The sequence below is a fragment of the Malaclemys terrapin genome, chromosome 8, assembly GCF_027887155.1.
Source record: "Malaclemys terrapin pileata isolate rMalTer1 chromosome 8, rMalTer1.hap1, whole genome shotgun sequence".
Taxonomy (NCBI): domain Eukaryota; kingdom Metazoa; phylum Chordata; order Testudines; family Emydidae; genus Malaclemys; species Malaclemys terrapin.
In genome coordinates, this window is record NC_071512.1 from 42,369,130 (window position 1) to 42,396,293 (window position 27,164).

Here is a 27,164-nt window from a genome sequence, read left to right on the forward strand (position 1 = left end):
GTGTATCACTTGATGACTACATGTTCTGTTCATTCCCTCTGGGGCACCTGGCATTGGCCACTGTTGGAAGACAAGATACTGGGCTACATGGACCTTTGGTCTGACCCAGTATGGCTGTTCTTATGTTCTTAATACGATAGACTTCTCCACATTTCTTTGTTTCCAGTAACCCAAATTTATACACAGATGAGCTCGGTTTGTTCACAATGCGATGGGGACCAAGCTATTGATGAAACAAGTTATGCTTCGGCATAGACTATGACAGATGCAGGGCCTAGTTTTCTATTCTTTTATTATTTTTCTTTTACTCATTTGTTAAAATAATTTTTGCTGTTTGTTTTGAGTTTCCCAATTCTTTAGCACAAATATACCTGTTTTAGATGCTTTTGCAGTTTTTGCACAAAGACATTATTTCTTACTTCCTTAACATGTGCATTACTGGTTTTCCATAATAAATATAGTGCTTGATGCCAAGACAGTGATCACAATGTTCTGTGAGATGAATTGCACTTCTCCCCACCTACCACCAGGACACTCTTAATAAGTTAGCAACAGAATTTTTACCCAAGGTTCTTAGAGTTAATTTGTATGTTATAGCAATTAAACTTTGTTAATTATTTTAAAGCACAAACTTTTATAACAATACATTGTTAAACACAGCACAAAACAAAAAATAGTATAAAAATTAAAGCAAAATGAAGTTTAAATGAAGGTTTATATAACCCTTGAGGTTAATAAATTTTTATGACATTTGCTTATGCTTGGGAGACAAAGACAGAAATCTGCTGAAATTTATTTGGTTAACTTTAACATTGTGCAACATAATGAGACGTAATATATATTGTTATAGCTTAAACACTGGTTATAAAATAATGTAAGTATATTTTAATATTTAATAAAGGTGCAACCAAATTTATAACAAAAAAGTTATGATCTTATTAAATGTTGTTTTTGCATTGAGGCCTTTTCCCCCGTTTTAAAACATTTTATTTGTTTGCCGTTGAATTATTCTTTGAGACAGAAATATATGTACATATACTTATAAACTGACCCCATTTTGAACTTTGCAGAAAAAATGAAGTGGTATTATGAAGTGCAACCATAATATCAAAATAGTGTGGTACCACTAATGTTAAAAACATATATTTTTATAATTATGCGTGCAAAACTGATTTTGTTGCAACAAAACTGAAAAATATAGTAAAATAAAAGCAAGAAGTCACATGATCCACAAAACATAACACACAGGACAACATATGACACATAGGATTACTTACAATTAAAGACAAATGGTGCCAAAATTGTTATTTTTAAATATACATGATGAAGCATTAAGAGTTAAAAAAGTTACTATGCAAGGTATACTACAAAACAAAAAGTTAAAAGAATTAAACAATTAGGCAGGTTGGGTTTTTTTTATTAAAAAACTTTTAATAAGAATTGATTAAAATCCCTATTTTATTTGCCCACTCAGTTGTATTAATTTAGTTAACTTAAGGCAACTTACATTACTTTACAATACTCTTACCTTAAGAATACTACTATATAGAAATAAGAAAAATCCATGTATATATTCATTAGTTAGTGTCTAGTTAAAAGAAAAAAAGAGCAGTTTTAGGATCAAAAGCAAGTTAGCATTCTGTTGCTTGGCAACCATATCTTCTTTAGCTATTGATTTCCAGAAGGGTTAAAATTATTAATTTTACTGAATTTATTTAAAGTAAAGCTTTTACCTTTGGCATTTTGGTAATCTGTTTATTTTAGTTTCTCAGTCTCTTTCTGCAATAGGGGTTTCTGTAATAACTATCACTTTTTAAATTGCAGGAAGGGAAGAAGTCACAGAATCGTTATAGGAAAGGAAGTAGGCACAAGCCAAGGGAAATTAATTAATTCTGTGAGAAGCATGTCACATGTGTCTGATGAAGTGGGTATTCACCCATGAAAGCTTATGCTCCAATACGTCTGTTAGTCTATAAGGTGCCACAGGACTCTGTCGCTTTTTACAGATCCAGACTAACATGGCTACCCCTCTGATACTTAATTCTGTGAGGGCATTCCAAAGCACAGACAGCAGCAGCGAGTTCAGCAAACTGAGCCATGTGAAGAATATAAAAGGAAAGGGGAGGATTTGACAGAGAAAGGACATAAAGAAAAAACTAGAACTAAAAGTAAAAATATTAGAGAGAGAAGGTTATGTCATTGGCTGGGAGAGGAGTGGTTCTGTGCATTTGAGAGGGGAGGGGGGAAGGAGGGCTGGGAGCCAGGACCTCTGGTTTTTATCCTGGCTCCGGGAGGAGTGTGGGGATTGCTACCTGTCCCTGCAAAACCTGTATTTGTTCCCCAAGTACCTGCTGCTTTTGTCTGCACTCCAAATTGTTTACAGTAGTGCCCTTTCTTGCTTTGGTTAATAGACTGTGTGTCACTGTATAAACACCCATTTCTTTGTCTTCTCCCTTTTTGCTTTTTCCCTCCATCTACAATTTAAACAAATTACATACATGACTCCATGGATCACTTTTTGGATTGCCTTTAATGTGACCAAATCACTGCCATGGTCTGTTATGTACTGTATGATAACATGCTTTAAAACGTCCTGTTTCTCCCTTTCATTTGCTATGGCTTATATTTTTATATTTCTACTCGGTGTTTTAGCACAACATAGTATTCTGTTGCAAATAGTGGCCACTTTAGCCTTTGCTTTATCTGGGTATTTTGTGCAGAAAACATTTTACTTATAATTAATCTTTAAATATTCTTAAAATATGGCTTTATTATGGCACAGAAAGCAGTTTTTGCTTTCCATAATCTTTGTTAACCAGTTATTTGCCAAAGTAACACTTAATATAATTTCCCCCCGAGAGCAAGGACTCCCAAAGTCCAACCTCTAGGAAACTGATACTCCAAATCCAACTGGCTAGCTCATGACCTCAGGACAAACGGGTTTGACTAATGCTTGGCTAATGTCCCCTGGCCTGGTTTGCCAAATTATTGATTAATGGTCTAACCAATTGATTTGACTACACTTATGGTTCATTATTAAGGGCTTGTCTGCACTTAAAATGCTACAGCTGCATCACTGTAATGCTTCAGTCCAGACACTATCTCAATGGGCGGGATTCACCCATCAGCATAGGTAATCCACCTCCCAGAGAGCCAGTAGCTAAGGCGATGGATCAACTTAGATCAACTTAACAACGCCATACAAGGGAGTGGATTTTCCACCACCACCCCCGCCCGACTGACACAATTAAACCAACCTAATCCTCCTGAGTAAACCAGGCCTAAGAATGTTCAAGGGACCAACTAAACAAGCCTAGCCAAATTTATTGCCTAAAGACAAAACACCATAATACGAAGATGAAACATACATACCCTCCTTCTGGGACGCAATTCTTATCTCGCAGCATGTTCACCTTTCACAGGAGGTGTGCTTCAAAGATATGCCCTCAAACCCACTTCTATTTATAGTGTGATTGTTACAAGCTAAATGACCCATGTACGTCCAGTTAAAGTTTAAATGTAACCCACTAGTTTGTGCCAGCTTTGTCCTTGGTACCTCCCTATACTTTCCCATATCTTGTTCTGAATATTACATTCCAAGTGTTGATGAGCCAGGAAAGTACTCCCTAACTGCACTTGGTACAAGGTATTTATGCAGCTTTGCTTTGACAGGTTTCCTATTTTCTAATGCCAAAGCTGACTTCAGCTTTGCAATGTTGTGGGATACTTGACATAGGTGAACAAAACTGTGGGAAGAGCATAATACAATCAGTTAACGTAATTTCCCAACACCCATATACATAATGTATGTTATATTAATACCAAGCACATAATACCTAGTAATGTGGTGTATAAGAAGCCAAAACAGATGTACTAGCTAACAAAATGAGACTCTAAAAAGGCAGAATGTGGACAGTGACAGCGATCCTATTTTTGTTTTTAAAGATAGTCATATCTATTTGAGGAAAAAATAAAATTTAATATGAACCTCTCCTCGTACCATAAAAACCTTTCAGCATGTACAATTGTTTATTATTTTATACACATTTAAAATAAATGCCTATGCTCAAAGCGTGGAGAGCAACACCACATCTGTACTTAGCTTCAGGGGATTGACTAAAATGTTTGTTTTTTAAATTAAAATATAGAGACTGTCATGTGCCACGAGCCAGTGAATTCAGAGGGCAAGACTAGCCCCTACCATTTACAGCTACAATCTTCATCTGTTTGGATTTACAGTCTGACAGCTAAAGTCACAAGCTATGCTGGGTCTGCTGGCTTCCTGCAAAAGAGTCTATACACTGTTCTTCACCCTCTCATAGATCCCATTCTCGTCAATGATCAACGGCGCATGAAATTCTTTGTTTTCCACATACTTTTCCAGACCCTAAAAGGAGAAAGATAGCTGCCGTTAGGAACCAGGTGACAACAGCGCAATGGATTTAGCAGCATTAAGAATGGCTCTACCTGCCAACAGACAAGAGCTAGATACTTAACCAAGTGGGGTGAGCAAATTAAAGTGACATTCCAGAGCAGAAGGCTTGGTTAAATAGTTAATGTTCTGGGCCCATCCGCATGACAACCTTTAACTGCAATATTGCAACCATCCTCTTAACCAGTTATAAGATACAAGGTTCTGTTTTGTCTGAAGGAATGGCTCTCAGCCTTTCCAGATTACTGTACCCCTTCAGGACTCTGATTTGTCTTGCATACCCCAAGTTTCACCTCATTTAAAACTACTTGCTTACAAAAATCAGACAAAAACACAGACATGTCACAGCACACTATTACTGACAAATTGTTTACTTTCTCATTTTTACCATATAATTATGAAATAAATCAACTGGAATATAAACATTGTACTTACACTGAAATGTATAGTATACAGAGCAGCAGAAACAAGTCACTGTCTGTATGACATTTTAGTTTGTACTGATTTCACTTGTGCTTTTTCTGTAACCTGTTGTAAAACTAGGCAAATATCTAAATGAGTTGATGTACCTTCTGGAACACTGCTGCATACCTCCACGGGTACATGTACCCCTGGTTGAGAACCACTGGTCTAAACAGCAGGGCTCCTGCCATCACAGCTCTGGGGGCATGTCCCATCTACCATGCTGCCCAAGAGTGGTTTTTCAGTGAGTTCTGGAGAAGTTTGGGCAGCTCTGACAAAGCGCTCCGAAGACATGTATGCAGAGCAGCATCTGCAGCAAGGTATTCTGGGATGTCCTCCTGCACAAGGAGGAACGGCCAAGCCAGAACATGGCTGGGGGCGGTCCCCATTTGCTCTGTCCCCAGTTGACCATATGGTACCAGTTACAGAAAGAAAACGTGTCAACCTGGGCCACCTTGCTGCCACGGTTCCTAGCCAAGTTTGGCCAATGCTGATTAGCGCAAGCCATGGCAGTAACTGGTTACCAGCTTGGTTAAAAGGCAGTGTGGACAGGACATAAGAGGTAAGTTGTACTGAACTGATGAGCATGTAATGCCAGCAGTCAAAGGGACTGCATTGCATCCTGTGGACTGAATTGGTTCTTTCCAATAAATGCCAGCTTCAGATTCGCTGAGCTGGTCTTAATGAAACTCAAAGCAAGGGCTCTAAGCTGCATAGAGAATCCAGCAATACTCCCTTCAGCTACTAATGTGTGGCCTACATAAGAAGCCAGCACCATCATGTACTGTAAGGTGTTGCAGAATTTTGATGCATCCAGTTGCAATGAGACACACCAGTGACTGTAAGACTGTTCCAACAGCTGCAAACTCACTGCCATATTCACTAAATAACAGCTGAAGGGGTGATATTTCCAGAAGGCCAAAGCACAGCTGCCTGCTCAGCAGATACACAATGCAGATACACTAGGCATGGGCAAAGTCAGGCCCTGACTAGACAAACACTCCACCTCCAGAGGATCAAGGATGTACCTTGCCTAATTCAGTAAAGCCTAGGTAACCTCACAACAGGAGAAATTCTCAGTGTCTCTAACAAGCCAACTCTACCCCTCACTACCTCCCCCTTCAATTACAGAATCTGCATAATCCCTCAGTCACCCGAAAACCTCATTAAGCTAGTTTACAAATGCATTTTCAGTTAGAAAGAAAAGGCGGGGGGAATAATACTTACTTCTCCACCATACGAGGTGAGAGGAGAAATTTCACACTGAATGGGCAAGTCGTTAGCATCCTTCAAACTAAGGCAGAAAGAGAAAAGTTGTGTTAAGAAACAGATGCTTCTAGTTGTGGTGACTATCAGTAAGAGCCCTGGAGAATTCAGCCCTTAAACACCAGCAGCCTTCAACGTGCAAGCAGCTGCACTTTATATACGCAGACTGTGTGTGTACAGTAGCCCCTGATGCCAATGCAAGGGGCGAACACAGTATACTAAAGAACGAACATGGCTTGTACTCATGCACTGCCTTCCAATGCCTGGCTCATTCACAGATTCATCAAGCCTCAGCTGTGCATGCAGGATTAATGCTTGCTAAGCCTGAGACAGAGGCAGTGACTGATTGGGGAAGACCCAGTGAAGTGACATAGTGTGACCCTGTTCTCTTGTTCTTCATGATCAGCCCCACCCTCATGTTATATCAGACTACTTGTCTGTAAAGGTGCATGAGCTGTAGCTGTTTCAGGATGCCTCAGACTGTCTCTGGGGCATGCAGGGACTCCAGTCTAACATCAGGGTTTTTCTTAGTCTTAATTCAGAAGCTGGAGGTGTGTTTTATGCTGTAAGTGGTGCATGTGCTGTTTGTTTTTTCTGATTCCAACAATTGTTAGCAAAACTTTTTAGATGCAGCTCACCTTTTTTAACATGAAATTTCTACCAGGAAGCCACACGAGATGGAGAACTTCCCAAGCAGATATTTTAAAAGACTTTAAAAATTACTGATCTCCTGTCCACTGCTTTCCCATATTTAGTCACCATTGAGTGGTTCTCAGATCCAGTTTGCTCAATTTGTAAGTTTCTGTAAGTATCACCCCTGTACTTGAGGACCAGATACTACTTAGCATGAGTCAGGTGGTAGAAATGCAGTCCTCAAGCAGGCCCACATAGGGCTTGTCTACAGTTAAAATGCTACAGCGGCACAGCTGCACCACTGTAGTGCTTCAGTGTACACATTACTTACCCCAATGGAAGCTGTTCTCCCATTGGCATCGGTAATCCACCTCCCTGAGAAGCGGTAGCTAGGTTGACTTCCATCCATCTAGTGCTGTTTACACAGGGACTTCGGTCAGCTTAACACTGCTGCTCAGCCGTGTGGATTTTTCACAGCCCTGAGCAATGTAGTTATGCCAACCAAATTTCCTAGTGTAGACCAGACCTAAATCAGCGAGGCTACTTCCAGAGCAAAGAGTTGCTCAACATGAGTTCTTTCTGTTTTGTGTTGAACAATGCTAATGCTGGCAGTGGCAGTCATTACCTGATGCAATGCAAGGGGGACAGAATCCTACTCTCTCTGGGAGGCAGCATGATCTGGGACTCAGGACACCTGGGTTCTATCCCGAGCTGTGCCACTGGCCTGGTGGGTGACCTGGGGCAGTCCCATCCCATGTCTGTGCCCATCTCCTGCCCCCCTTTGTTGTCTGGTTAGACTAAGACCTGCAGCAGGGCTTGGGCTGGCTCACTAAGTTTGTACAGCACCTAGCACAATAGGTCCCCGATCTCAGCTGTGGTCTTTCAACTGTTTCTGTAATACAAATATCAACTTGTACTGGTTCTGCAGGGCGGACGGTATCAAAAAGGGGTTCATATGAGAATTAAGTAGATTCTGGGTGATAGGAAACACGAGCAGTAGCCAGACTAAGCTCTCTGGGAAGGGACTGATTTTTGGTGTTTGTATAGTACCTAGATCCCATGGGTGTACCTTCTGGTTCTACTACAGTACAAACAGAAGGAGACCTCTCTTTAACCATACCCCATGTCAAAGCACAGAAAAGAGAGCCTCAGGAAATCTGTTTCTGTGACACTAGAACTCACGGCATCTCAGGACAGAAGTAGAGGAGGAAATATGCTGTAGAAGTAGAGATTGAGGGAAAGGGGAAAAAGGATGTGGTCTCTACATGTGAAGGGCCGGGACATAAGCATGTCAGACTCAGCAATTCCACTCTTTATGTGGCCGGGCATGTGTAGGGCTATGCTGATTATTAAATGAGACCTCAGGAAGATCTAGCATATCTAGCAGTGTTCACTGTTGTGGCACCCTCTCCCATGCCTTACCTGTTAGGCGGGAATGGAAAAGTTTGAATTCAAGCTGCTGGACAAGTTGACCACAAGGTACTAGAGCACTCTCAGTGCGTTGCTCTGATGAAAGGTGAAGGGGTTGGATGTTTTCCCTTCGTTTACTGATTTTATCTTGCCCAGCTTCACAGTGACTGACATCCTTATCACCTGACATAGATCAAGCAGTTAAAGAGGGGAGAGGTGTGTCTTTCTCTCTGCCCAGTTCTTAGCTCCCAAACACTCCATCTTCACCCGAGGGAATTCTGCGCCAAAAAATAAAAAATTCTGCACACAATATTTTAAAATTCTGCATATTTTGTGTGTCAAAATAACACAATAAAATCACATCATTTTTAATTATTTGCTGACAAGTATTAAATTACCAAAATAATTGAAATGGTGTGTGTTAGTTTGACAAATAAAATATGCAGAATTTTAAAATTTTTAATGTTTTGGTGCAGAATTCCTTCAAGAGTACCAGGGTTTTGTGTGGCGCCATCTGGGTGCAGGCAGCTCGGTGGAGGGGATCTGGATGCACAGGGGCTCGTTGGGGGGTTCTGGGTGAAGGGGGAATGGAACTCTGCAGTGGAGTCCGGTGAAGGTGGTTATGTCTTGGGGGGGGGGGGGGGGGTGTCTTGGTGCTGGGGGAGTGGGGCTCAGGGTGCAGCTGGTTGGGGCTCAGTGTGGCGGGGGTCCAGGTATGGGGGGGGGCTCAATTCAGGGGATGTGAGACTGGGGAGGTGGGAGTTTGGGAGTGGGGAATTGGGGGGGAGGGTCGAGGTGCAGGAGGGGGCTCCCGATACAGGTGGTTTGGGCGGGGGGGGGGGGTGTCCAGCTGCATAGGGAATGGGCAGGCAGGAGGAGCAGCTCCCTGTAGTGACCCCTCCCCCAGTGGCTGAAGAGTCATGGAGCCAGGAAGTGGGGAAGGGGTCACTGTACAGGGAACTGCTCCCCCTGTCTGCCCATTCCCTATGCAGCTGGACACCCCCCCCAACCAAACCTTGCCCTGCCCAGACCCGGAACCCCCACCCCACCAAGACTCACTCCCTGAACCCAGATTCCCCTGCCAAGCCCCACCCCCAGCGGTGCAGAGCTTCCTGCAGCCGGGGAGGTTTCTGGGGATTGATCTGACCCAGCCCTGGCTGCTCCATGCAGGGGAGGGAGAACTCTGTTTCCATCGTCCTCCTCCTCCCCCTCTGCCTAACTGGGACTAACGTCCCTGGGCAGCCAGGGCATCCCCGGAGACTTACCTCTCCCCTGGCAGCCCGGGGTGGCCAAACAGACGCAACTGTGCTGCCAGGGAGTGGTGAGTGAGCACTGGTGCAGCTTCTCTTTGCTTCCCCACAGAAACCATTTTTCTGTGGAAAAGCAAAAAGAGAGAGAGAGAGAGTGTGAGAGTGAGTGTGTAGGGGGGGAACATGTTTCTGCAGACGTGCAGTGGTGCAGAAGTCCCCCAGGAATAGCATTTAAATGAATCACAGAAGCAAGCCTGAATGACCACTGTCTCCCAAAGAGTCCAAGGCAGACCTTCTCCCAAACACGTACAGTACAAGGCTCATGTGGCAAATAGCCCCAATTCCTAACGTTCTAAGGAAACTGTTTTCCAGTTAGTTTCCCTAGTGTGAGGCCTGAGATGATGAACACTGAAGAGGATGGTCTCCATTTATGGCTTGAAATACACAGACTCTCTGGAAGTACAAGTGCAAATGCCAGCAAGCTCAGCTGGGCCCGTAGATGGTGGCTAGAGTTCCAGCCAGTCTCTGGTGCAGGAAGAACAGTTTGACAGAAGGCCACAACCAACCCCTGCCTACTTTGCAAGGACGTGAAGAGCTCCCATGCCATTTTTACATGGTTCACTCTCTCACCTTTTCCTAGTGTGTATCGGATTCAGATTCACTTCCTAGAGAGAAAGACAGCACAGCCACAGAAGGGAGCTGAAGTCTTTCCTGGCTCCTGCATCAGCAAAACTGTAAATCCAAATTCCAACTGCCAGGCTAAGTTCTGCCTCAAGTTACACCACTCAGTCTCATTGCTGAGAGGAGCAGTAGGAATTAACACACACAAAGGCCTGGACATGAGACAGGTCCAGGCAAGAACACACAGAATATTATAAATCATTGATTTTGGATCTAGCTACCGTGAGAAGCAACAGATACAGGATTCTTTAGCAGGACATGCTCTCCGTTTCCCAGCATGCACCCTCGCTACCATTCTGTTAGTAGCTCCCAATCAGAAGCCAGTCACCATGAAAGCAGTGCACACCAACCAGTGCGAACTGCCACTCACCAGGCACCTGGCCTTGCAGTGAAATGCAGAGCCTGTTAGTACCTAAGCATAGCCCCATCACCATGCATGATGCACAGCCTGGCACTGGATATTTACTTGCAATTGACATCAGCTGTGATGGCATCTGGCTTTCCACTTGTGAAGCTGTTATGTAGGAATAAATAAGGGTTAAAGAGGACGGAAACAAACTGAAACGGAACTAAACCAAGTTAGGAGGTAAAGCTGTTCATCAGCCCCTTCCTGGAACCCCCTAGTAGTGGTGGCTGCGGTGAAGAGCTGGTGAGGGGGATGGCCAGCAGCAGAGAGCACAATTGCTGGCAAGGATACATTATAACTCTAGCTGCTCCTTAGGATGGGCTGTGTGGTGGAGAACTCTAGTAACCTCTTCACTGTATTGAACAAACTCAGCCCAACTGCCTGAGCTGGTCAGGAGCCAGGGGAGGGCAGCTCACACTAGCAAAGTTGCGTGCAGCTACCCTTAATGCAGAGGTCGGCCAAAAGGAGACTAGCAATACACAACTGATCTCTGCAGGTTGCACTTCCGCCAGTAGCAGTGGCCATGGACCACATGACAGAGCTCCACAAGCCATATTTCACTTGTGGGTGGCACTTTGACCACCACGGAGTAGGGACCAATTAGCCATCAGTTCCAGGTAACGAGTCTGCACAGGCTCTCAAAGGATCTGTTTGCTGGTTACTGAATGGTTGCACAGCGGCTGGGGACTATTTGCTAATATTTTCTCTGCTCTGAACCCATGGGATGAAAAGAATTCTCTTCAGTGTACAGACAGACCAGTCGCTGCCCCCTACTCAAGACAGGTGCTCAGCTGAATAACAGAACAGTACATCAACTGGACGACACGAGTCACAAGCGGCCAAGCCTCTCCAGAAGAAACCTTTAAACCCTGAGGACAGGAAGAGTGCTCCCCGGTAGGACAGCCAATGGGGCTCCCTTGTGTTCCCAAGGCTAGATCACCAACTGGGAATGAAATGTCTCTGCTCTGATCCCACCATTGAGACGGTAAAGGAGCCTGCTCTGTGGGGATGGAGCAGAGGTAGGGCAGCTAACAACAACTTACCGGGGAATCGCAGGGATGCGGGTGCCATTTTCATCCACAAAGTGGCCCCCAGCATTGAGGACCCAGCAATGGTGCAGTGACATGAGGGCATGTCGGGCAGTGGTGGGGTTGTCTTTCCCATTCTGACTATCTGCATTCTTCAGAGGAGAGAACTCATCTTCACGCAGCACTTCGTACACCACAAACTGTCTAGAGCGGGGATAAGGCAGGGAAGAGCTTGGTGTCAAAGAGAAGAGCTTTGCTACAGATTCCCTTTATTCTCGCTTCTCTGGAGCTGAAAGGAAGCCTCCCCTCTTCTCTCCATCCCAGAGACTTGTCAGCAACCGGCAGCACAGATAATGCCAGTGGCGTCACAATTAGCTCCTCTGGGCCGAGATACTGCACCCACTCAGTCTGTAAAGTCTGTAGCCACCTAGGCCTTACAGCCCTGAGCCTGTGTCCCCTGCTCTGAGTACAGTAACTCCTCACTTAATGTTGTAGTTATGTTCCTGAAAAATGCGACTTTTAAGTGAAACGATGTTAAGTGAATCCAATTTCCCCATAAGAATTAATGTAAACAGGGGGGTTAGGTTCCAGGGCAGCTTCTGCTACTCTGAAAGCACCAGGGGCGGGGCTCAACCCTCAGCCTGCCCACTCCACCCCTTCCCCCAAGCCTCCACCCTTGACCCGCCTCTTCTCCCCCCCCCCCTTTACTTCGCACGCTGTGTCCTGGCTCCTCCCCCCGCCCCTTCTAAACGCTGCAAGCCACGTTCAGGAGGCAGGGGAGGGAGGGGGAGCCTGCGCACTGAGTCCTTGCTCCTCCCCCTCCCCGGGGCAATCAGCTGGCTTGCTCCGTTCAGGAAGCAGGGGAGGGAGGGGGAGCCTGCGCGCTGAGTCCTCCCCCCTCCCTCCTGCCCAGGATAATCAACTGGCTTGCTGGGTTCGGGAGGCAGGGAAGGAAGAGGGCGCCTGTGTGCCGAGTCCTCACTCCTCCCCCTCCCTCCAAAACACGGCAAGCCAGCTGATTGCCGCCAGCAGGAGGGGGAAGGTGCTGATCCGCGGGGTCTGCCAGGAGGCGGGAGGCATGGGGGGCGGGGGGGGGGCATAGGGAGGCTGCCAGCTGTGGAGAAAGCAGACAGCCAAACAACGTAAGAGTGGAGCATTTCACAACTTTAATTGGATATGTTCCCTAATTGATCAGCAACGTAACAACAAAACAACATTAAGCGGAATGACTTTAAGTGAGGAGTTACTGTACAACACATTTTCCTTGTTGCTGGAGGTGGCTTTGTCAGTCCAGAGACCACTCTGCTCTGACAAGAGCTCCATGATTCAGGCTGTTCCCAGCAGAGGATGTGACTGAGATCGCTGGCAATGCACCAGAGGGAGTTCGAGAAGCTTCTCATCCCAATTCCAGGAGAATGGCCTATCTCAGAAGGTGGTTTCTGGTCCCACTCCCCAACCTGAAGAGACCATGTAGGGGCTGGAGCGGGAAGCATAGAACTTTCCAACCCTGCCCTGCTGCTTCCTCTCTTGGCTAAAGGGCAGTGCAGAGTGCACCAGACAGAGGTGACAGGGCAGCTGCCAGCCTGCAAGGAGGCAAACGAACAAACCAGGGAACAAAGCCTGGGCAGAACTCAGAGCAGGACTGGGCACCAAAACTGGCTCTTGCAGCTGGACCCCGAGTCTTTATCTGTACAGGCCAGAGTCACCACAGTCAGCCCTCCTCAACACTGTGCTGAGAGCCACGTCATCAGCATGTGACAGCGCAGCTTCCTACACGGTTTGTAATGGAATCCAGAGTGTAACTGCACAGGGGGAGGAGCCCTGTGACCAAGCCATGTTGTCCTTGTTGGGAGACCACTGCCGCTGAGCGGCCGAATCCGTGCTGGGTTATAGCATACCAACACCAATACAGTAATTGCCAGTAACACTGGCATACCCAGCTCCTCCTTGGAGCAGCCCCAGGAAGAGGGTACAGCAATATTCTACCATCTGAGTAACAAGCAGCAGAGCCCAGGGCATACTTGGCAAACTGGAAGATGTCAAAGACAAACTTCTCCATCTTGATGCCATTCGGTTTGTCTGGCTTGACCAACTGCCCACTGGTGATGTCCACGTACGGAATCTTCTTCTGGGCCACGTGGTGCTTCAGCTGAGGTTCGTAAATGCTGGCAGGGCAAGAAAGAGGAGTCAGAACCTCCTACAGTTAGAAGGCATGATCTAGCCGCCACTGTCCTCTAGTCATTCTGGCCCAGGAGCAGAAGGTAATGATGGGGGTGTATCGTCCTCCCAGCTGCCTCCTCTTTTGGTCCCACAGCTGCCTGCACTTTGCTTGCCCTATGGCCAGAATACAAAAAAACCAAACTCCCTACAACCTGCCCTCCTCCTGCTGTTGGTGCCCATTTAATGCCCCCTGGATCAAACCATTCTGTCCCCCTCTTCCCTAGCTTCTGGGAGTGTTGGCAGGCTCACAACCTTCTCTGCAGGTTGTGCAGCTGGAGTGGAGGAAGCCCAGGTACTCCAGTGCTTCCGCCTCCTGCTGAAAGACAGGAGAGCAGAGCAGAGCAAACTGGTGGACAGAGCATGAGAGGGTGACAAAGCACGATGCTGATACTCCAGGCCTGGTGCTGTGCACACGATGCTCCTGAGGGATTTGTGGAGGGGAAGAAGTTCATGTACAGGGCCAGATCTTGTCCCTTGTCTCAGTGCTTTGTTGGCTGCACATATGCATCCTAGTGCATGTTATTAATCTTGCTAGACAGTCCAGTTGGGTTTCAACCCTTGCTAATTGTGCTTCAGTTTCTAGAAGCAGTTTTGTTTTGTTTCCTTATTTACCTGTCAGTGACCGTTCCGGTCCATATATTCCCAGCCCCAGCAACCACCTCCCAGCTGCCCCATACCCACAAAACAATATGCTCCATTTACATTAAGGAATGAAGCAATATTAACCAGTCACAGTCTTGCCAGGGACAGAGAACGTACAGGGGTGATGGAAAAGAGAATTTAGGGGGTTGAGAGCAAGAGGAACTATTAAAGTGGCGAGACATCTGGAGAATAACAGTGTGATGTCTGCTCCAAGGAGTGCCAGCTTTCGCTATGATGACCATGTGAATAGACATGCCAGAAGGCCACCTGAGGCTACAATAATGGCAACAATGCATACTGCAGCTGGTCCCTGCTCAGTAATGACAGCTAGGGCTTCTGCCAGTAGTGCAATATAGTCAGGGCAGTGAGGGACTGTGGGCCTGGGGACAGGTGTTACAATTCATTCCAGACATAATGGGAGAGCGTTCATTATGCCCGGACTCTCAACCGTCCTGTCTGCAAGGATGTAAGTGACTTTTGTTCCCCGGTGGCAGGGGGTCCCAACCTCACCGAAGCAGAAACCTAGTGAAGGCAGAGGTAGTTTGCCATTTTAGCCATGTCACTTTAGGGCGGGGGTTTGGATTGCTGGTTCTGAGAGCTGTCTCTATAGCGAGAACAGCAGCAGCAGGGTACTTTACCTATCTTGCACTCTGCGGTTGTTTTCTACTTCCTGAGGGGTGCCACAAAGTTCAGAGAACAGCCTCATTCTGACAAGAGATGAAAGTCTCCTGCCTTCCACCATTAGCTTGGACTTTACTACACATGGTGAGCGTGAACACAGCCACTGGGCTGCTGCAGAGGTAAGGTGGTTGTGAAGAAAGGGGCTAGGAGGAGAAATACTAGTGCCAGAAGGAGACACTCAGGCCCCACGCCTCATCCTACTCTGCTCTGGGAAAGCTGCAACCCCTGTAGTGTTTAACAGAGTGATATGCTGCACAAGAGCTTTTGCCTGATTGCAATGGGACCAGGCTAGATTTCCAAGTCCCAGCTCTTCTCTTTGGCACTGCACTAATACACAGCCCCTGGTCCAAGCTTGCCCGTACTTGATAACATCTCTCAGAAAGGGCACTGAGAGGTAGTGATTGGCAATGTTGCCTGCGTTGAACAGTAGCCGGCCATCGGAACTACGTTTCTGTGCTGTGGCCAGGGAGATCTCGCTGTACTCCACCACCTGGTACATGCCATCCACTCTGCACACCACACCCACTGGCTCCATGGGGTTTGTCTTCTCCACCACCTGCCCAGAGAACACACACAGGAGAACTCAGATGAAAGGGCATTTGTCCAGGAAGCCCCTGTAAGGGGGTGAAGTGGGTTACCACAGCCAGTGCAGAAAGGGGCACGAGTGGGAGCACCTCACACAGGGGTTCACAACTTTTACACTGGCTTTTAGGTGATGCTTGTCCTTAGAAAGGAAAAAAAAAAAAAAAAAAGAAGATAAATCAACCCTCTTTATCCCAATCTGTTCTACAGTTCTTCCCCCTCCATCCAAGCCCTGTCCCCTGCATGTGCTTCCCTGGCACCTGCCCCTCTCCCTCACAGGCTATCCAGTCCTCTGCTTCCTTCTCCCAGAAACATTGTTCTGCCAGGAGAGGACTTCACTCCCATAGACAGCTCCTCTCCTGTGGCAGCATCTGGTGCACCAGAAGAAGGACAGAATACTGCTGTCTCCCTCCTGCTAGGGGAACTGGCTCTGCAGTTGGTAGGACACTCCATGCTCACATTGCCCATGGAGAATCAAAGAGGACATGGAGCTGGGGAGAGAAAACGGAGCAGCGAGTGGCCTGCCCTTCGGGCTGCTTTGCACAGGAGCTGAATGAGACTGTCTACTCACACTGAAACAGGCCTTGCCCACAAGTGTCATCTGCGGAGGCAGCAGGTCTCGGACTGCCCTCTGTGGCAGGCTGGCTGCTCACCTTGGTGCTGAACACTAGAGAATCTGGGCCAGCTATTGGAATATGGAAGAGCTCAGCTGCTGCCTTGGGCTTTCTAAAAACTTGGTCCCGGCTGTGGGTGCTGAGCTTTGTTAGACATGGCTCGTGGGGCTAGCTCCCCCTTGTGCTCTTTGTCAAAAGAGTCTGGATGCAAATAAAAGTGGCTTGGCAGGAGGGAGTTTCCTAGGAATGGACGGAGGCATGCCCTGAAGGTCCTTCCAGTGAGATCTTTAGTTAGAGATGGATACGGTAAGTCACAGCAGACACGGCTTTATATCCCCAGAGTATCTAGTGTTCGGTAGTGGTGAGGAGTGCATGGGAAGCCTCGTGTGGCACTAGAGAAGAGTCTTACAGGGTAAAGCTATGTTTCCTACCACTAGGGCACTCCCCACACAGAACTACAAAGTACCAGGTCTCTCCTTGGATGAGTCTCCTTGCCTGCATGGAATCTGAAGACCATTCTGGTGCAAACTGAAGTGTCCAATCACAAGTGCTTTGGGGGAGGGATCATGGGGGCTAGCACAAGCTGCACTGAGACATGGGCCAGAATCAAATCACTTCAGTCAGCCAAGCAGCAGGCAGTCACCCCCTCCAACACGACAGTACTCAGCTGTGTTTAGAAAAATCAGAACTCTGTAGAGGTTCACATATCCCCCAGAGACAGCATATGGTACCAGGCAGCACTAGAATGCGTATCAGGTATTGTATTATGTCCAGGCTTCCATTATAACTCATTATTTTCAAATGTCCATCACCTCCAGAAATATTTGCTTTTGAATGAAGTTTCCCTTGCTTGATCTCAGCCCAAACTGTGGAGTTTGAGCACAATTTCCTCCTCCCTTCAGTTTGGCAAAAAATGAGAAAAAACCCACAATGATTGTGGTCGACCTTTGCAGACTGACATCTTTCAAGCAGCTACTCCTCACTGACTGTTAGAGTATGGCTACACTTGCAGCTGTACAGCACTGTGAGTTAAACCGGTCTTCGTACAGCTGAGTAGGGAAAGCGCTGCAGTCTGTCCACACTGCCAGCGCACTGTCGTGGCCACATCTGCAGTGGCATTGGGAGCGGTGCATTATGGGAAACTATCCCAGCATTCAAGTGGCTGCAATGTGCTTTTCAAAAGGGTGGGGGTGGGGTGGAGCATGACAGGGAGCGTGGGGGGAGAGACAGTGGGTTTATTGAAGTGCTGAGAGTGTCAGCAGGCTGCCCTGTAAGTTCTGACCCCCCTCCCTCCTCCACCCCCTCTCACTCACTGAAAGCAAACAGCAGCTGTTTTTTTTCCCCCTCATAGACCAGATAAACAGCTGCTGAAAACTGACTCCAACCCCCTCCCCGCCTCTCTCTTCAAGCAAACATTAGCTGTGGGCATTCCAAAGGGAGCCCCCCTGCCTGCCTCTACTCATTCACAGCAAACAGTAGCTGTGTTTGTTTTTTTGATAAGCAGCTCCCCAAACGAAGCCTTGGGAGTTCACAACAAAACAAAGGGTACATCTACACTACAGCGGGGAGTCGATTTAAGATACGCAAATTCAGCTACGTGAATAGCGTAGCTGAATTCGACGTATTGCAGCCGACTTACCCCGTTGTGAGGACGGCGGCAAAATCGACTTCTGCCACTTTTTGTCGGCGGCGCTTACTACCACCTCTGCTGGTGGAGTTAGAGCGCCGATTCGGGGATCGATTGTCGCGTCCCAACGGGACGCGATAAATCGATCCCCGAGAGGTTGATTTCTACCCGCCGATTCAGGTGGGTAGTATAGACCAGACCAAAGAGAGGAAGCTTCAGTTAAAAGGATTATGGGGAGTTTCCGGAGGTAATAATATTGAATAAGGACTGGCAATGGCTGAGCCATTACAAACACTGAATCTATCTCCCCTTGTAAGTATTCTCACACTTATCAAACTGTCTGTACTGGGCTATCTTGATTATCACTTCAAAAGTTTTTTTTCCTCTTACTTAATTGGCCTCTCAGAGTTGGTAAGATAACTCCCACCTGTTCATGCTCTCTGTATATGTGTGTGTGTGTGTGTGTGTGTGTGTGTGTGTGTATAGATACACACACACACACACACACACACACCCCTCTCCTCAATATATGTTCCATTCTATATGCATCCGAAGAAGTGGGCTGTAGCCCACGAAAGCTTATGCTCTAATAAATTTGTTAGTCTCTAAGGTGCCACAAGTACTCCTGTTCTTTTTGCAGATACAGACTAACACGGCTGCTACTCTGAAACCAGTCTTTATTTACTGCACTGTTATGACTACCTCACAGCCTAATACAACATCCTCTAATTTGTTCATAAGTCCAGTCACTCTGTCTACTGCCCCCAAGTAGAGGTGCAGTGGAGGGGGAAAAGCAGAAATGTGTTCTATCACCTGCCTATAAACCCACTGCCACTGCTATCAGGAGAGAGTGCTTGCACTTCACCCTGCAGGCTACTGCAGTTACATCCCAGCAGCTTTTCTTTTCCAGACTCCCAGACCCTGGGTTCATTGAGAGGGAGTGGAGAGCTGCCGTTTCACTGGATTCCCCCTGCCCTGGACCAAAGCTCTTCCCTTCTGCCCTCCTTGGCCAGCAGGGCACTCCAGCTCTGCCTCCCCGCAACCCCCTCCTACTCAGGGAGGTGAACAGTAGGGAACTAGTTCCTCATCCCTCTCTAGGTGAGAGGGAAAGAGTATGGTTGCTCCAGTGCACACCTCCTTCGGCACAAGAGAAGGTAGAGACAGACCCCACGTCCTCTAGGATCATTAGGGAAACTGTACACCAAGGGGAACATCCAGGCAGTGAGTTGACCTGTTTGCCCCAAGCAGTCCTTCCCCACTGAGGACAGGAGTAGCCACCCCTGCTCTAAACCACTGCTGCGAAGAGATAGCACAGGTGAGTTTGCTTGGGAGGGGGGAGGGGGAAGATTTAAAAGCATTAAGCCTTTGGTGGAGAGAAACACAACTGATGTGAGGAGTCAGTAGTGCAGCAGGGATCTGGAAGCAGAGAAAAAGAATTTTGTGCACATAAATGAAAAACTAGCCCAAGACATAAGGGAAAGAGAAAGCCAGTCAGCAGGGACATGGCAAGTGTCTGGAGAGGGAAGCATGGTAGTAGTATTTATTAAGTGGGTGGGCAAGTGGTTTTTTGCTTGGAGTGGAACGGTTTCCTGACTGCTCTTCCTAGCAGTCTCCAGCAGGTGAGAGCCTTGCTCCAGAAGCACTGATGTGGACTGTGCCCTTTATCTGGGCTTCGCATTGCTAACCTGGCATCCCAAGGAATTAGTCTTTCATTATTTAATTAACCCAGAGAGTTTACATTTGTCAGGATTTTAGCTGGACATCCTAGAAGCCCACTGGTTGGTTAAGGTTCACCAGTTTCCCAGGGTAAGCTCCACCCATACACTACTGTAGCCAAATATTTTTTATAGAGCGGGGTGGGCAAACTACAGCCCGTAAGCCACATTTGGCCTGCCAGCCATTTTAATCCAGCCCTCCAGCTCCTGCTGGGGAGCAGGGCCTAGGGCTTGCTCTGCCTGCTCCAGTGCTCCAGCTGGGGAGATGGGTCGGGGGCCACTCTGCACAGCTCCCAGAAGCAGCAGCATGTCCCCCCCGGTTCCTATGCATCAGGGCAGAGGGGAACCACGGCCAGTAAGAGCTGTGGGGCAGCACCTGTGCATAGGAGCCGGAGGGGGGACATGCCACTACTTCCAGGAGCCACTTGAGGTAAGCACCGCCTAGAGCCTGCCCCCTTGAGTAACACCTGCCCCCCCACATGCCCCAAACCCCCTTGGTCCCAGGCCAGAGCACCCTTGTGCACCCCAAACCCCTCATCCCCAGTCCCACCCATCCACAGCCCTCACCTCCCCATTCCCCAACCCCCTATCCCAGCCCTGATCCCCTTCCCGCTTTCCAAACTCCTGGGTCCAAGCCTGGACCACCCTCCTACACCCCAAACCCCTCATCCCCAGAGACCACACCCCCACCCAGAGCTCTCACATTCTCCTCCCCACACCCCACCCTCCCTGCCCATCCCAGAGCCCCATCCCACACCCTGAATTCCTCATTTCTGATCCCACCCTGGAGCCCACCGCCAGAGCCCTCACCCCCTCCCACACCCCAACCCCAATTTCGGGAGCATTCATGGTCCACCATACAATTTCCATACCCCAATGTGGTCCTCGGGCCAAAAAGTTTGCCCACCCCGTTATAGACAATACACATAGCAACACAGTTACAGTGCCTACCACTTCCCATTTTATAAGCCAACAGGGTCATACATTTGCTGAACTTAACCAATTTAGGCTGAAGTTTTCCATGGTGACTGTCTCTTATTAAAAGATACAGCACAGATAGCTCAGTGGTTTCAGAAGACAGGGAGATATGTTCTGCCCATGCTCAGTGAAGACTTGCAGCCATTCCCCAGAGAAGCGCTAGCAGCTTATGTAGGTGGGGGCATCATAATGCTGGAGTCTGGGAGGTGCCTTTTGCTCTCCCTGTGAGAATTAACACAAAATCAGGCCCAACAAATCTTTGAAGAGTCCATCTGCACCAACCGTGCTCCATCCCTTCACAGCCTCGACATGCCAGGCTAACCATGTGCCATCCCCAGAGCAACTGAGCCTACTTGATCCCAGGCTGCTGGGCCTGAGCAAGACTTCCCTACAATTGCTTCTTCCAGAAGCCAGGGGTCTCTGTGGTGCAGGGTACAGTGATAACAGCTGACTTGTGTTTTCAATGCTGCCAGGTCCCATATCTGCATGACTGTAATGCAAAGGGATGAAGGAGGACAAAGAAGAAATGTACAGGGGAAGGGGGACCATGGGCAGAAACAGAAGGATCTGTAACCGCTAAACCTTCAGAACCTGAACTGAACTCATTATTGGTTAGTCCCACCATTTTTCTGCTCTGTAGCACATAGCTAGACCATGGGTAAAATGTGTCTATTTCCTCCTTAGGAGCAGGTCAACAAAGATATCAGTTATGCCATTACTGGTGTAGTGAATCTGAAAGGTCCTGACCTTGCTGATGAGCCATGAGAGAGAGCTAACATGGTTTTACAGGATGAAGTTTGCATTTAAGCTTAACAAAAATTGGAAAATTACATTAAAAATGTTAAGAAACTTGTGATTACAAAATTGAACATGGTCATTTGGAAGTGCCAGATCTATGGTTTCCCAGGAAACTTATTTAGCCCCATGTGCATATACATTATGATGCTTCTTTAATTACACGATCATACTGTTTTCTCCACATGACCCCTGCTTCATTCAGTGTACAGGACAGACCTGGTCTGGGGATGAGTCAAGGCTGTGGTCTGACAGACCTCTGCCTCAGCTGTTGCAGAAGGTGGGAGATTGTACTGAATGAAACAGGGAATTTCAGGAAGAAAGGTAGCTGAATGCTGCTCTGGAAACAGAATTCTAATCCTTCTCTCCCAGAGAGGGTGGATTAGGTTAAAATTGGCTTTAACTGTGCTTTGCATGCGTACTTTTATTTAAGAAAATAAAGTACGCATGCAAAGCGCAGTTAAATTCTCATTTTTAAATAGATACAGTAGATAGATGGCTACTTTGTGCTAAGGAGGACACACTATTAATATAAATTTAAATGACAGCTCAACATACATTTATTCAGATTCTTAATTTACTTTGATTGTTAGAAAATGGTGAAAGATGTATTTCTTAATTTGGTTGAGATCTATGTCAAACTGCATTTGGATAGAAATAAGAATTCAATTTAAAATGCACAAAAACATTTTAAAGTTGTTTTTTTTATTAACTACACCTCTACCTCGATAGAACGCTGTCCTCTGGAGCCAAAAAAATCTTACCACGTTATAGGTAAAACCGTGTTATATTGAACTTGCTTTGATCTGCCAGAGTGTGCAGCCTTGCCCCCCCTGGAGCACTGCGTTATATCAGAATTAGTGTTATATCGGGTCACATTATATCAAGGTACAGGTGTATAAGGTAATTTTATTTAACTATATAAAAACAAATAAGTAAAATTGCCCACAGCCATATTTTTCAAATTACTTCAGCACCTAAAGATGCACATACATGCCTCACAGGATTTTTGAACACCTAACTTACTGAAATCAACTCCCAGTCGATTTCTCAACTTTGAATTAACTAGTCCAAATGGAGAAAGTGTTCCCTGTAACTGCTAGCTAAACTGAAGGCAAAAGCAATTAAGGCAAAAGGTTTTCTGCACAACAGGAACTGAAATACAAGCATCTGCTCTTCTGGAAAGCCTGAAATTGATACTTAATGTACTTTATGATACTGACATTATAAATTTAACTTTTGAGATCACCTCAGATGTAAAAAAGCAGCACCCTTTAATTCATTGAAGTTTGAGAGCTCATTGATCAAGCATTTATTTAAATGGTTTTAATAGATCAAAGTAAGTTTGGGCCTCAGACTGTCAATTTCAACTTTAATTGTATACAAGTATGGATAATTTGGATCACTCAATGATTGCCTGTTCTGTTCATTCCCTCTGAAGCACTGGCCCGTCAGAAAACAGGATACCATCGGTCTGACCCAGTATGGCTGTTCTTATAGGTTTGTTTTGAATCATTTTAACCTAAGTGATTTTTTGCAGGTTGGCATTAACTGTGGTCCTCATTTTCTAGGTATTTGATTTGAGATCGTGGGGTCTGATTTGCAGAGTGCTCTCTCACTCTCAATTGCAAATGAGATCAACAAGAGCTGTGCTTTCAACATGTGAAAGGTTATGAAGTTTTAAGTACTCTGAACAAAAATCAGGTCCTAGGCTGCTCAAATTTGGCACTGAAAGTTAGCTGACACTTTGCTATAATCTGTGCTTTAGTTCCCCAGCTGTAAAATGGGGTTATCACCCACTCATCTCACAGGGGTGAGATACCACATTCAGTAATGTCTGCACAGAACTAAGACTATGAGGCGAGCACCACAGAAGAACCCATGAGTAATTTATTCTGTATTTGGCAGGATTTGGACGGCGAACAGTAAACACATGGGCTCTGCACTGAATGAGGACAAAATCCTCAATACCCGTTCAACGTGCATCATCAATCCTGTGCACGGAGTGAGGTGGGGTCTTGTGGTAGTAGTATGTGATCAAGTAATTAACAGCTATACTACATACACAAGAGGACTGGATTAAGGGTGCACAGGCATCTCCTAATTTGAGTGATTAACTTTGCAATCCTAATATGTTTAATGTAATTCTGTTGGACGCACTACACAAACAGAGCAGGTGCCAGGCAGATGGCCAGTCCACTAAGGAGCAGATGCCTGAAATAGCAACAGCCACCTACTCTACTCCCCACTCAAGGGAGCGCTCGAGTAGCTCAGCCATCCAAAAGGACCAACTGGAAACAAGAACACGGAAGCAGGGGCTGGATTGTGGCAGCTCAGTGAGCCAATACTGCTCCCCTGGGGCTGAATCAGGCTCCAGAACCTAAACTTTATATTAGAGTTTGACATCTAGCACTTGAGAAAAGCTTCACAATACTGACCACATATAAACAGAGACATTGCCACCTGCCTGGGTGCACAGGCTTTCTGAAACATAGCTCAAGATGACTATTCATGCCTCTTAACCACAAGGCCATGCTGAAGCTGAAGTCTAGGGATTATAATTTAAACAAACTATCAGCTATTCATCTGGTCATCAAGTTGTGAGAAAGGAGAGGCACTGTCCTATTATGGAGATGTGCAGTCTCCTGACAGTGGCATTACATGGTGCCATGCACAGAGATTGGAGTCAAGTATCAGAGGGGTAGCCGTGTTAGTCTGAATCTGTAAAAAGCAACAGAGGGTCCTGTGGCACCTTTGAGACTAACAGAAGTACTGGGAGCATAAGCTTTCGTGGGTAAGAACCTCACTTCTTCAGATGTCTTGCATCTGAAGAAGTGAGGTTCTTACCCACGAAAGCTTATGCTCCCAGTACTTCTGTTAGTCTCAAAGGTGCCACAGGACCCTCTGTTGCTTTTTAGAGATTGGAGTGTACCACATCCAATTCCTAATTACAGGGGCTAACGTGGTTGCAGCCTGAAAAAACAGCACCACACAGCATTCATTGCTATAAGAGCAGTTCCAACTCCTCTAGGATCTAGAGAGCCCATGTTGATGGAGGAACCAGAAGAGCCTGGATACAGCCTTGATGGGGAGCAAGCTGCTGATGCCAACCAATGGTGTGATTACGACAATTGTGCCAGCGTACTCAAGGGTGTATGAGCCAGCTCCTCTGCCCTCTCCACCCCACTGCAGCCCCATTACCTTTGCACCACACTCAGCTCCCTTCTGTATGCAGAACCCAATGAACCTGGGGTCAGCCACCTTCACTAAGATGTTGTCAACGCAGTACATATGGATGCTCCAGATGCCTCGCTGCTCCATGTCCTCCACGATGCCATGGGCGCCAAGGGCTCGGTACAGCCCCCCATTGCCATCTGGTGAGGCGAGAACACATTACTGCACCAGAAGCATACAGCAGGAGTGAGTATTTAAGCCAGTCCCCAGCTGGATGCCATACAGGGATCAGCATGTTCCTAGAGATTGAGGGAAGCTGCCAGGGGAACAGACTAGACTGTAGTAAGAGGAGGCCAAAGTCCCCACCTTGGCCCCTGTGAGCGCACCCCAGACCAAATATCCTTTCCCCTGGTCTGTTTCCCTGATGCCCTGTTCCATCCCATCCCTCAGGCTGGGGCCTGGCACTGTGACCCTGCAGCAGAGGCTGGGCCAAAGAGAAGCCATGACACAACCCTGACTGGCCAGCACCAGTCTGTCTGCTCTGTGGGGGAGGAGGAGGAGGAATAGTCCTAGCAGGAGCAGCATATGCATGGAATTAGGGGGAAGAGGGAACTACACAAGACAGGTGATTATGGGGAAGGGGCTGTGTCATGGTATGCAGGATGGAATTGTGAAGATCCTAGGGTTCATTGCAACACTGAGATGCCAAGTCAGGGCAAGGACTCCACTCAGCTCAATAAAAATGCCATTGGGCTGCAGGGCACCAATTGCAGGAAGGATCGGACTAACAGTGGCTTTTATTCCAATAGGACCAGGAGATACTGAGCCCCTCGTCACTACTAAAGCCCTGCAAAGCCTCTCTCTCGCCCCTCCCCATTCACTTATGACCTAAGCAGGCTCTTTGGCATCTCAGTGCTAACTCCATCCCCAAGATGATGGATGAGTGATAAGGCACAAGCCACACTGTGCAAATTCACTCCCCTGTCCCAGAGAGAAAACAGGAACCCAGCTGTGCTATATCAGAGCAAACTACTACACCTAGATAACTAGGCAGAATACTAAGAGGGTCACTCCCCAGTTTGCAGGCAAGATGCCTGGCTTTGTTAGAGCCATATCTGTCTAAGGGAAAGGGACAGGCAGGCACTTACTGTTGCGATACAGATGTTTAATGACACCAAGCCTGCAAGTTGCTTTCTGAAAGGCCAGGTCTGCCAGATCTATAAGGATAAGCAGTGATTCTCTGCTGTTTCCTAGAACCAACCTTTCCACAAGTCACCCTCTGAAGTCCCTAGAGTGAGTTTTATCCCACTTATGTATTTTCTGTCCCTCCCATCTAACCTGTCCTCCTGCATGACGTTCTGGGATGAGAGAAAGGGGGTATCCCTAGGCTGCAGTCTAACAAGCTCCTTCCCTCCCACTCAAAGCCTCTTCAGTCCAGCCATTTCTGTGACTCCCCTCTGCTCTGGCTGATTTTGAGCAACACTGGAAATCCATGGGAAATTGGGGGATTGTTGCTGGATTTGGCACAGACCATGAAACGTTTTGTAAGTTAAACAGGATTCCAAACAAAGCATTTCTGCATCTAAAAACACCTGTGAGCTTCTGGCTACATGTGTCTGATGGAATTAGAATGAACTTTCACCCCACCATGGTTTACCCTATCTCCTCAAAGCTTATCCCCATCACCCTCCAGATCAGTGTTTCTCAAACTTTTGTATTGGTGACTCCTTTCACACAGCAAACCCATGAGTGTGACCCCCTTATAAATTAAAAACACTTTTCTTGTATTTAACACTATTATAAATGCTGGAGGCAAAGCGGGGTTTCGGGTGGAAGCTGACACCTTGCAACCCCGTTTGAGAACTCCTGCTCCAGATCTTGCATTTGAGACCTTCTAATCTGAACGACCTTGATGCTCCATTCAGAGCCTTGCTGAATCCAGTCTGCTGGATAGGTTTGCTCCCCTAAACTCTGACTAATGGGCTTTCAACAGCACAGACCTGGTGCCATGGAAACTTTGCCCTTCTCTTCCAGAAAAATCTTGCCATCAAACCCCATAGCAGGCAGCATCCCTTGCTGGAAAAAGATCACATTTTTCTGCTTTAAACCAAAGTAATTGTGCTTCAAGAAGAACTCCTTTGTAGATTCCATTGTTCTGCCACTTGTCATGATGTACCTGCCACAGGAAGAAGAGAAAAACCCAAGTAAATAGGAAGATAATCAGACTCTGCTCCTGTCTGATCTTCACACAGGATTGCTTTTGAAGCCCACGTAGAGCACTTGTGGGATAGAGATCAGGACCCCCTGGGATCAGGATGTATCACAGAACAGCTCTCACTCGCATCTAACAATGAATCACATCAACATTTCACCTCTGACCAGTAAGCTCTCTGCAGCCACAGGTTTGGCAGTAATTGTCTGAGTGGCCATGTCAGGGACCTAGGGAGCCAGGAGGATGGTGCTGGTGGTCTCCATGAGCTGGGAGGAGCCCATGGTTAGAACAAACATGCAGGAGGAAGTTGTATCTGCTGCGGTATGATCTACTGGCACTAGGGAGGATGAGGACTA

At 46.9% G+C, this 27,164-nt stretch overlaps 1 protein-coding gene across 2 annotated transcripts in view; it reads right to left on the reverse strand.

Moving 5' to 3' along the window:
* Positions 1 to 275: 275 nt before the first annotated feature.
* The window catches only part of UAP1 (UDP-N-acetylglucosamine pyrophosphorylase 1), a 44,649-nt gene continuing 17,760 nt past the window's right edge, over positions 276 to 27,164 (reverse strand). The window contains exons 3-10 of one of the 2 annotated variants that reach the window (XM_054036420.1): positions 26,597 to 26,772; positions 24,624 to 24,796; positions 15,474 to 15,667; positions 13,590 to 13,733; positions 11,584 to 11,772; positions 10,601 to 10,648; positions 6,122 to 6,188; positions 276 to 4,387 (exon numbers count right to left, since the gene is read on the reverse strand). In XM_054036420.1, coding sequence (XP_053892395.1) covers positions 4,295 to 4,387; positions 6,122 to 6,188; positions 10,601 to 10,648; positions 11,584 to 11,772; positions 13,590 to 13,733; positions 15,474 to 15,667; positions 24,624 to 24,796; positions 26,597 to 26,772 — 1,084 coding nt within the window. In that variant the 3' untranslated portion in view covers positions 276 to 4,294. The remainder of the gene's footprint in view (positions 4,388 to 6,121; positions 6,189 to 10,600; positions 10,649 to 11,583; positions 11,773 to 13,589; positions 13,734 to 15,473; positions 15,668 to 24,623; positions 24,797 to 26,596; positions 26,773 to 27,164) is intronic. The other variant, XM_054036422.1, reaches the window with a different exon arrangement.